General features: G+C 39.4%; 1 protein-coding gene across 1 annotated transcript in view; it reads right to left on the reverse strand.

The window, feature by feature from the left end:
• The window catches only part of WARS1 (tryptophanyl-tRNA synthetase 1), a 36,881-nt gene that overhangs the window by 9,611 nt on the left and 15,973 nt on the right, over nt 1–11,297 (reverse strand). The window contains exons 4-8 of the mRNA XM_032763491.2: nt 9,072–9,180; nt 7,421–7,540; nt 6,665–6,847; nt 3,349–3,449; nt 1,911–2,023 (exon numbers count right to left, since the gene is read on the reverse strand). Of these exons, the coding sequence (XP_032619382.1) occupies nt 1,911–2,023; nt 3,349–3,449; nt 6,665–6,847; nt 7,421–7,540; nt 9,072–9,180 (626 nt within the window). The remainder of the gene's footprint in view (nt 1–1,910; nt 2,024–3,348; nt 3,450–6,664; nt 6,848–7,420; nt 7,541–9,071; nt 9,181–11,297) is intronic.

Below are 11,297 nucleotides of genomic sequence, written 5' to 3' on the forward strand. Positions count from 1 at the left end.
CCATTCTTTGCAATTTGCCCTAACTGAGCAATCACAATGTGGCCCCCTGGGGTCCTGGTCACATGATGTAAATGTAATAGCTTGGTGCATGTAATCATCTTCTAGCAGCTGTCTCTAATGACTATGGGCTTGCCTACATGGCACAGCCATGTTCACCAGAGATGTGTTTTTTCTGGAATGCATGAATGTGTTGTGCACTAACTGGACTGAGTTGACCCAGCACGCACAGCACTATGTTTATGCGCACTAGGGAGCTTTTAGTGTATGCAAGTAGGGTGAACACAGGCCAGTTCATGCTCAGCACATTAGTGCACTTTAGAAATCATACCCTTCTAGTACACATTGTCATGTCATGTAGACGAGCCCTACGAGAGCCTTATGCGTAAGTGGCACAGGGAAGCCTATGCTTTTGGTGCTGAAGGCATGGACAGAGACAACCATGATGGCTGTACATGTATATTACTCCTGGGGGAATTCTGCACCAAAAAATTAAAAATTCTGCACACAATATTTTAAAATTCTGCATATTTTATTTGTCAAAATAACACAATATAATCATGCCAGTTTCAATTATTTTGGTAATATATTTAAACTAAACTACAATGGATGGAGAATGGGAATGGGGAGCATTGGAGGATATCCCAAAACCTCTTTTGTCTAATGGTAATTTGACTCTTTATTTCTAGTTATTAGTCAACAGATATATACGCTCAGTATTACATCATAGGCAACTGAAGAGCAAGTGAGTGCTGGGGTATCAAACTAACAATTTATATTGGCTACTGACAGTCTCCAGAAAGGTCAGGAGTAAACAGTTCATAGAGCATATTTTGATTGTAACGTTTTTCAGTCCAAAAATTTAGACCAGTTCTAAATTTAGACTATAAGCATTTATAAGGCCATACTGTCCTTTACTCCACTCCGGCAATGTAAAGGAACCTTAAAACTTTTACACTTGTGATTATACTCCTTGGGGAATTCGCTAAGAACACTGGGAACAATTCACTAAGAAGGCAGTCTGCTCTGCCTGAGGGGACTGAGCCTGTCCCACACCTACCTCCTCAGAAACACCCCAAAGCCTTGCCACCCACGCCGGGTATATCGCAATAGCAAGCAAGAGGGATAGAGCCTCTCTTGTTCACCTGCAAATACTCCTCCGGGCCCTCCTGATGTGCCTGACGTCTCCCCATGCACACATACCAGCCCAGCCCCAGGGGTGATTTATGTCTCCGCTGCCTGTCCCAGGCACCCAAACTGATATGCCCATGCTCCTGGGGAGGGAGGGCATGACCATTCTTGCGGATTCCCTTTGCTTCTCCATCAGAAGACATTTTTCTGCAGGGAAGCAAAGAAATCTGCAGGGGGACATGAATTCTGCATATTTGCAACACTGTGGAATTCCCAACCATCAGCAATATATAGTGTGGTCTAGAGGAAAGACCACCAGACTAGGTCTCAGGAGACATAAGAGCTCTATTCCAGGCTCTTCCATGCTGACATGCTAGGTGATCTTGGGGAAGTCACTTTCCCTTTCCTGTAGCTCAGTTTTCCCATTTGTAAAACAGGAATAATGATACTGACTTTGTAGTGCTTTGAGATCTGTAAGAGCCACATGTTACACGTGGCTGTAGTACATTCATGTACATTTGCACACTTGGGACTACTAGTCTGATTTCATGACAGTTTGAAGACTTAATGGGAATCAGTATGAAATTAGTAAAGTGCTTACTGGGCTCATACAGCCTATATAATTCCTGTCAGGACACAGTAGAAGACTTATCCATATCCTCAGCTTCTGCCTGAGGAGACTGCCTGTGAGAAGGATGTTTTCTATTTTTTTGGTCACCTCACGAAAGTCTGATGGACGAGGCATTTTAAAAATGCCAAAATAAAATAAAATAATTTCTAACCTGATCAATGGCACATGGGATAAGACACTGAATGTCTTTCTTGTCCTTGAAGATTTGTGGAAATGATGAGCTAAAGGATGGAGCAGCTTGGATAGCAGGAAAACTGATCTTTCCTAAGAAAGAACACATTTTAGAACATTTTAATTTACCCCTTGCCAGTTCAATTACATACAACACATGCATCTTTAACACGACAGTAAGATAATTAAGAATTGTATTATAGAGATGTATTTAGTCTATCACCACATAGAAAAGTGAATTATTCCGCTCAGCAAGACAAGAATAGCTGTCTTTCTAAAAGATATGTTTTAATCCACCTTCTGCGAGCAATTTGCAGCCTGTGTGAGGGTGGGGCGTTAGGCTGGCCCCTTCTGGCCTTGGAATCTCTAAATCTCCACTCATTCCCTTCTTTCACAGGCCATGGGGAGAAAAGAAAGCTCTGCACTGCCATCAATATGCTCATTCTACGTTAAGACAGTAACTATCATCAAATATCAGGCTTCGGACTTTTCCAAAGATGCCTATTGCCCTCTCCAGGAGGAGCACAGGAGATGGGGTGTATGACCTCCTTGCCCGTCCCCCATGACAGAGATTCACGACCCCAATCCCTCTCCAAATTTAAGAAGGGCAATGATGGATTTCTCCAAACTGGAAAAGAGTGCTCAGTGTCCCCACAGAGCATAAATAACAGTGGCTGTTTATAATATACACGTTTTTTTCTATCCAGAGCCCAGCCAATATGTGGGAATCACAACCCAGAATGTAACAGCATATTCTGAGATGCTACAAGAGAGGCCTGACCTAGTAGTTCAAGAACATGGCTGGGAGTCAGGAACTCCTGAGTCCTAATCTCATATTTGAGCCTCGAACCATCAGGAGCCTTATTGTGAGGGATGTTAAGGAACTACAACTGGGGCAACAGAAGCTGTGGCTGCTCAGCACCTCTGAAAATTAGGTCTTTAGGACTCTATTTTCTCCTCTGAAAAATATAGACAGTAAACCTGTAATTTATCCTAAAAAAAACCAAACCAAAAACAAAAGACAGACTTGGAAAATGCATTTAAGGTAGAAAGTGCAATAGAAGTGTTATTATTAGGTATGAGTTGTAGCAGTAAATTACACAAAGAATTACTCTCTACACTGTGGACATTGCATGCAGATCAACAACTCCTGTATTTCATACTTCATTGACATCAAGGCCATAAACAGCAGCCCTTACACTGGGAAAACTTACAGGGTAGCTAAAGGTGTTTTGCCTGAGTAAGGACTCCAGGACTATGTCCTACGTGAGCCGTTCAAAATATTGATATTTGTGCTTCTCCTGTCAGTTTTTCCAATGAGCAGCAGGTGCTAGTCTGTTTACACAATCAAGGTGCCTTTGGTATCACACAAAGTGCAAACAGCAGTCCTTTCCAGTAACTCATATTCATGCTCTTACCAATGCAATCACTGTCAGTAAAGCCAAAGATTCCCTTCACTTGGTTAAATGTAACATGCTTCTGAACCTTTACAACATTCTTGTAGTAACCTGAACTCATCCTGTAAAAAAAGGGGGGAGGGAGTCAAAGGGAGATAATTTAGTGTCAAAGAGGGTAGACTACATTTCTGTAATCACATCTATACAACAAGGGTAGATTGTCAGATTACTTTAGAAGCACTGCTTCCTAATATTTACTAGTAAATTTAGAACATAATTTTTTAAAAACCAAGATTAAATAATTTTGGAAGATTATATTCTTTTCTCTGCAAGCTTAAATACAAGTGGTCAGTAGGGCTGGTCAAAAATGTTCTGCCAAAACTGATTTTCAATGGAAAATTGAGTTTTTAACAAAATGAAGTGTTTGCTTTCTGTAGAAAATTTCAATGTTTTGTATAAACAAACAAACCCCAAGCCTGAAAAATCAAAATATTTTGATTTGGAAATACTAGTGAGGTGCCTCATGGGAATTGAGGTTCAGACGCATCCTGTCCCTGTTCTCCTCCATGGGTTGGGCTTCCCAGCAGACTAAAGTTCCTATGATGCACCCTGGCCAGGGACTTCTATGATGCATCTCCTCCCTCTCCAAGAGGGAGACTGTGGTGTATCATGGGAGAACCCAAGTCAGGCTGGCCAATAGGGACAAGGAACACCTGAACTACAACTTCCAGGAGGCACTGCAGCAAGATACCCAGAGAAACCCTTCTTCAGGAGGACAGGGCTTGGAAGTTCTTTTGCTACATGAAAAAAACAAACAAACAAAAAAGAAACTCTTTTTCCTCCAGGGAAGCAGGAGGAGGTAAGGCTAGTGAAAACCTTCAACACTGTCCTCCAAGTCACCAAGCCCTCCCTGAACTATCATAGTTTTTAAATGTTGGTCATCAGCATCACGGTATCTTAACACCTAACTGACACTCCTTCCCTAAGCATACAAGAGTAGATTCTTCTTCTCTTCTGGAAGAAGATTTATATATCTGAATTATTTTTATTCAAAATTGGCTTGATTTTCAGGTCTCATTAAGACATAAAACCTCAGGTTTCACTTGAAAATTGCACACTTCGTTGTGTACAAGTTTGTGTAAGAAATTCAAATTTGTGCTGTACAAATAATTCTAAGACGACAGCCGATATTTTACATGCACAGGCACAAGGAGGCAGAGTTAGGCCATGATTACACTAGCGAGCTCATAACAGCACAGCTGTGCCAATGCAGCTGCACTACTGTAAAATTACTCATGTAGCCACTCTCCTGTTGACATAATAAATCCACCTCAACGAGCGGTGGTAGCTACGTTGGTGGGAGAAGTTCTCCTGCTGACATAGTGCTGTGCACAATATCACTTATGCTGGCGAAACTTATATTGGTCAGGGTGTGTTTTTTTCATGCCCCTGAGTGACATAACTTTTGCTGCCATAAGTGGTAGTATAGATATGTCCTTGATGTTAACTTTTCAACACTTACTTTAAATTTCTTGAGCATATGATTTTTTTCCCCTTAAATCTTGCATTAGCTCTAGACTTTTACACGGTATATGAAACACTACATACACTTGTGTATGTACTAAGTATACAAGCTTACAAAATGCACTACAAGCAAAATATATCTGTTCTTTGATGATAAAGCTTTATGAATTTTTAATTCACTTTCCCTGGAAAGAAGATTAATGGACACTGAGCTATAACCTTACACCCTTGGGAACATTTCTCAATAGCTGCAGATGCATAAGAACATATAGAAATACTGCAGCCCCAGCAACTGCCACTCAGCAGACATTGCTGCTATTTCTGTTCAAGGCTAAAATAGGTCTCCAAATATGCTCCAATACGTTTGTACAACATGAGTGTGTCTGTACATATGGTATGGGTGGAATTTTCAGATGCAGTCTGTGTTGGTCTAACTCTGCTCCACCATTAACAATAGGAGCAGAGCTAGGCCAATGCTGAGTGCTCTGAAAATCCCTCCTTATGCATTTTTTTTAAATTGGCAGGCAGGAAGAAATGAACTAATTTATTAGAGATATTTCATAATCTTGTTAATTAATCTGAGACTGGAGAGTTTGGAACTTTTCAGCTGCTTTGTTCTTCCTCAGAACTAGATGCCACTTCTAATGTCATTAAAATGTTAAATCAATATAAAATACTTGAGGTCTTATGATTTGGATGCTCCCAAACTGGCCTGGATCTCTCCAAGCATTGACCCTATATATGTATTTTTGTTCTTTTGTTTTATAAAAACAAGTTTTAAAATATAAATTTTAAAAAACAGATGAACAAAAAGGCTCTGCAACCAACTAAAGTTGTTCCATTATTACAATATATGCCTTAAGAATATTCTTTTCCACCTTGTTTCAAAACTTGATTTCCTGCAAACGCTACAAAGAAAAAAAGTTTTGTAATAATACTCTTGAGAGTATTTTTATTCACATGGCTAGTCCCACTGAAGTCAATGGGACCATTTTCACATGGGTATGAGCTACTCAGGTAAGTAAGATTTGCAGGATGGGGCTGGTATGAGCAAATTATGCACAGTGTTTTCCCCTCCTCTTTAATAAGGTGAGAGCCAATACCATGAGGGAAAACAAAGGGGAATTGCTGGCTCTACAGCATACTCCCTTGTCCCTAGGTTTCCATGGAAGTTCCTTATTCTAACCAGTTTAAGTGAGAGGAGAATCAGGACCATGATTTCTAAAGTTACAATCTCTTCTATGGGGGTTTCTTCCTTCTAAGCAGGCAACCATGATGGCTGCTTCTTTTTAAACTGCAAGAATCTTGTGGATTTGTATTAGCAGCACACCCTTACTGGAAGTTAAAATGTTAACCATTTAAGTTCTATTATAGTCATAGAGCAACATGAAAATAACTTGTTTATCCCTAACAGAAAAAGAACACAGCCCAAAAAAGCTATGACATGAGACTATGAAGACATCTGAGGTTTTGACAGCATCCTAAACAAATGAAGCTTCAGTCTTGATGTTACCAGGACATCTATGTACTTTCAGTTATTTGTATAATATTCTCTTTATTACATACTTATATTAACTATATAAAATATTATGTATATTTTATATTGTTATAAATACACACACGTTCATACATTGCAAAGAATATTTTATAAACATGGACAATAAGGTATTGTGTTAAGTAGTGTAAAAATTGCCTGGAAGGTTTCAGATCCAGATACGTTAGTCAATGTGTTTATATTGCTGGCTGCTGCAAGATCACAGAGATTATCTGAAAACTTTTGATCATGAGGTTTTATGAACTCTTAGACCCTTACCCCAAGTAGTCAAGATCAGAAAAGATAAAGGTTTTATTGATGTCAAAGCCACAGGCTATGATGTCCTTTGCATTTTCTATAGCATAGTCATAAGCTTTCTCAATTGTCAGATCTTTCCACAGGTATTTCTCATCATCCGTCAACTGTATAACCAAGGGAACATTAAATATCTCTTGCAGCCACCTAATAGAAATAAAAATAAAAATAAGAACAACTTAAAGGAAATGGGTTGCACAACCAAAATATTTAAATGAATTCAGGCAGTAATAAAGTTAAGGGGGCTTGATTCTCCACTGCTTTGTACATATGCGAATCTAAAACGGATGGAAAATTCTACCAAATCAGAGTTCTCCAGTCATTCACCTCAGGACTAGTGTTTTGCATGCATGTGCCACAGATGTAAACAGTTACCCATGGGAGTGGAGAATCAGGCTCGAGATTTCTGTTGCTATGCTAGTGACCATACTGTACTTTTTGCCTTTGATACCTATTTAACAAGAAAAAGAAGAATGGAGAATAATGTGTGTGTGCCACGTGGGAGAGGTAACACTGGTGTAGGGACAGCAACAGACTTGCTTAACCAGGCCACTGTAAGAGTTTTATTAACAAGATATTTGCATTTAATTTTATTTGCAACTGAAGTAACATAGATAGTGGGTATGATGTACAGTTTTTATAGCTCTAAATACTGTTCAATATTTCAGATGAGAACCAAATATTTAATAAACTTGCAACTTAGAGGCAGAAGCTACTCACTTTGTGAAAATAAATGGGATAAGATGACCAAGATGCATTGCCTCTGAGGACGGGCCTCTACCTGTATAAAGGTAAAAGTGCTTCTTATTTTCATATGCATCAAGAATTTGGTTCATATCTCTAGAAAATAAAACAGAAGAAACATGATGTGACTTATAGAATTTAACCAAAGACAACTAATGTAGGTAAATAAATTAGCTCTAAAAAGGAACAGCTGGCAAGCTACAGTAAAAATTTTGAATAGAAAAGTGAAACTTTTTGAATGCAAAATGTATTCACAAACCAACTACAGTAACTTAAAGAGTCTTATAAATATATAGTACACTTCATAAAAGTTATTTAAAAAAAAAGAGAAGGTATTGGTTGAGCATATTTAAAAGATTCAGCTCAAAAAAAAGCAAACCAGAATTATTTAATAGAAAAATGTAGGTCCTGTACAGACACTGTATGATAACAAATTAAGGCCCCAAATGTCTACTGGGATCAAATGATGTGAACTGTGTTGAGTCTCATTGAAGTCAATAGGGACTCTGCAGGAGTATGGAGACCTACGCCATCAGATCCCAATACAGGATTGGGGCCTAAGCGTATGGCCATGTTTGGAAATTATACTGTGTTCAACACTTGAAAATGTTCACTCTTGGAATGATAATTCTTTTCCCCTATCAACAAAACAAAACACAATACAACAAAAACCCAACTCCTTTCCCGCCCTCTCATTTCCTACAACCACACAAAACTTTGAAAGAAAGTTATGTTTGGAGCCCAAGCAGATTTATTTCTCCAGAGAGTTTATAATACTTCTCCTGAACCCAGTTCTGCTGTTGCGACATATGTAGAACTCTCACTGAAGTCAAAGAGAAGCCAGTGCACAGGGAACCGCTGAATCAGATACTTCGATACTGGTAGCTTTTGAACCAAAACCCCAGCATCCCCCTGATTACTTAACATGGTCTAATTTTTAAAAAATGCACATTTCTGACCTTGCTCACATTTTCCTTAATGATTAAAATATGAATGCAAACAGCATTTGCATGGGTAAAATAATTAAAAAAAATCAACTCCTATCATGGCCATGAATCATACTAAAATAAAAATGCAATTTACTTCTTAGAAAGCTTTTAACTTTTTAGTACCTAACTTCAAGAGGACCTATGATACTTCAGAACTTCTAGGATTTCTCCCTAGACTTCACATTTCAAAAGAAACTGTCCTTTGTTAAATCAGTGAGATGAAAGAGTACTCACGCTCTTAACATAACTGTATTTCCATTTGATATCTTCCATGTTATTCATTTATTCAATCACAAGTCCATACACAGAAAGTGCCCTCTCTCATAATACAAGGCTGAATGAGTAAGAGGATGAAACAGCAAGGGTTCCCCATGCATTTTTTCCCCAAACTTCCCCTACTTTCTGGGAGCCAGGTTTTGCTCCCAGTGATGAAATTGTAAACAAGGAATAACTTCATTAATTTCAAGCACTTTATTCTGGGTTTTTATTGGAGTAAATGAGAGTAGAAAATGGCTCTCTGTTGGACACAGGATGCTCCCGCTGAGATTAATGGAAATTGCATGTATCTTGATCCATACATTTCTGTGTTTACTTGCCTCTGGGTATTACCAGAGGATCAAAAAGAAAACCTCACCCACCTATGAGAAAAAAAGATGCCTCTGCGCAGAAAGTGGTGAGGTGTTTTTCCAGTAACTCTCTCTATTCGATTGATTAGCTCTTTATCAATTTTACTGCTTCCAAATCGAACTGAAAGAACAAATGCATAACAAATTACATACACTGCTAGCTGAAACCTGCTCATGGATTTAAACAGAACATATTGTTTAGGCACAATGGCAAAGAAATATAAAATCAGAAGCACTGATCAAAAAGAATCTGGGTAGTGATTAACTGGTGCACTTGAAAAACAAACATTTGCTTGTTCTTGTCACTGTTAGCAGGCGAATGCACCTCGCCTGGTCACATGGGGGGAGGGATAGCGCAGTGGTTTGAGCATTGGCCTACTAAACCCAGGGTTGTGAGTTCAATCCTTGAGGGGGCTATTTAGGGAACTGGGGTAAAAGTCTGTCTAGGGATTGGTCCTGCTTTGAGCAGGGGGTTGTCCTAGAGGACCTCTCTTCCAACCCTGATATTCTATAATCAAGTGCACCCTCTCTGATGTCTGCGACCTCTAGCCTCCAAGTGGAGTTATGTGATTCTCCAACTTCACACTAGGCCCTGGGTTGCAATCCCTGGTACTAACCATGATTACCTCAGCAGGCCTGACTTATCCTCAGTGCCCACAGTTCTGCTCCCTCTGGGAGCAATGAGAGTGGTTAATATAGTCCACCAAGCAGCCTCCTTTAAGCCAAGTATTTATTTAGAACAAAAGCGTTTCAAAGAACATGGATCTTAAAAACAGTTAGATAAGACTGTAAACATATTAGGTGTTCCCTAAAGTTTACCATTCCTTGGATTTAGAAAGGCCCAACTTTTTCTGATTCTCTCTGCAGTCTCTCTCTGTGCCAACCTGTCTCCCTAGACAGCTTCTGATAACTGACTGCCCCTTCGCTGAGAAGGGATTTTAGCTGTTTATTGTTCTTTTGATCTCCAAGCACCTCGTTTTAGCCAAAATAGTATACAGGTTCCTTGAAGATAACAGTGTGCCCCATTTTCTTGCAAGTCTGCGCTTGAGGCTGTTCATCAAGATCTAGTGTGCGGTTTTCCTGTCTCTTCCCACAATGCTCTTATTAAGTTAGATCAATGCATTCATACAGGAAATTCTAATATCCTGCTATGTTTATACAGTAACTTTACCTCACTGACCAGATTACTTACAGCATTCATGACATCATTACTTATCAGTATTCATAGATTAATATATAGCATCTTCTCCTCCATCACAGTTCTCCTCTCCTTAAACTACAAATCCCACAGAAGCTTTCCTGCAAGGTGCTTCAGTGAAGAAAATCTTCATTCCTTCCTAGTAAGGGATCCTTGAAACCTGCATGTAGTTTCTACAGTTTGGCTATGCAAGTCTGTGCAAGCTCAAGACAATTATGTGAGAAAAAGGATATTCCACTGAATTATACCTTATTTCTTGGCACTTTGATTTCCTCTGTCTAAAGTAAACATGAGTATTGTGTCCAGTTTTGGGCACCCCAATTTACCAAGCATGTGGATAAACCGGACAGAGTCCAGAGGAGAGCAACAAAAATGGTCAAAGACATAGAAAACCTGACCAATGAGGAAAGATTAAAAAAACAGAACAGATTTCTGTTCTGAGAAAAGACAACTAAGGGGGGACTGGATAAAAATCTTCACATATATTAAGGGCTATTATAAAGAGGACAGAGCCCAATTGTTCTCCACACTTGACTTTATCTGCAGCAAGGAAGATTTAGGTTAGCTATCAAGAAGAATTTCTAACTCTTAAGGATAGTTAATCCCTGGAATAGGCTTCCAAGGAAAGAAGCTGTGGACTTCCTCTCAGTGGAGGTTTTTAAGAACATGTTGGACAAAAATCTGTCAGGATGGTCACTCTAAAACAGGGGTAGGCAACCTATGGCACGTGTGCCGAAGGCAACATATGAGCTGATTTTGAGTGGCACTCACATAAGGCGACCAGGTGTCCCGATTTTATAGAGACAGTCCTGATATTTGGGGCTTTTTCTTATCTTGGCTCCTATTACCCCCCATCCCATCCCGATTTTTCACACTTGCTGTCTGTAAAAGCAGCAAAGAATCCTGTAGCACCTTATAGACTAACAGACGTTTTGGAGCATGAGCTTTCGTGGGTGAATACCCACTTCGTCAGATGCATGTAGTGGAAATTTCCAGGGGCAGGTATATATATGCAAGCAAGCTAGAGATAATGAGGTTAG

Source organism: Chelonoidis abingdonii, chromosome 4 (assembly GCF_003597395.2).
Source record: "Chelonoidis abingdonii isolate Lonesome George chromosome 4, CheloAbing_2.0, whole genome shotgun sequence".
In the NCBI taxonomy this organism is placed as follows: domain Eukaryota; kingdom Metazoa; phylum Chordata; order Testudines; family Testudinidae; genus Chelonoidis; species Chelonoidis abingdonii.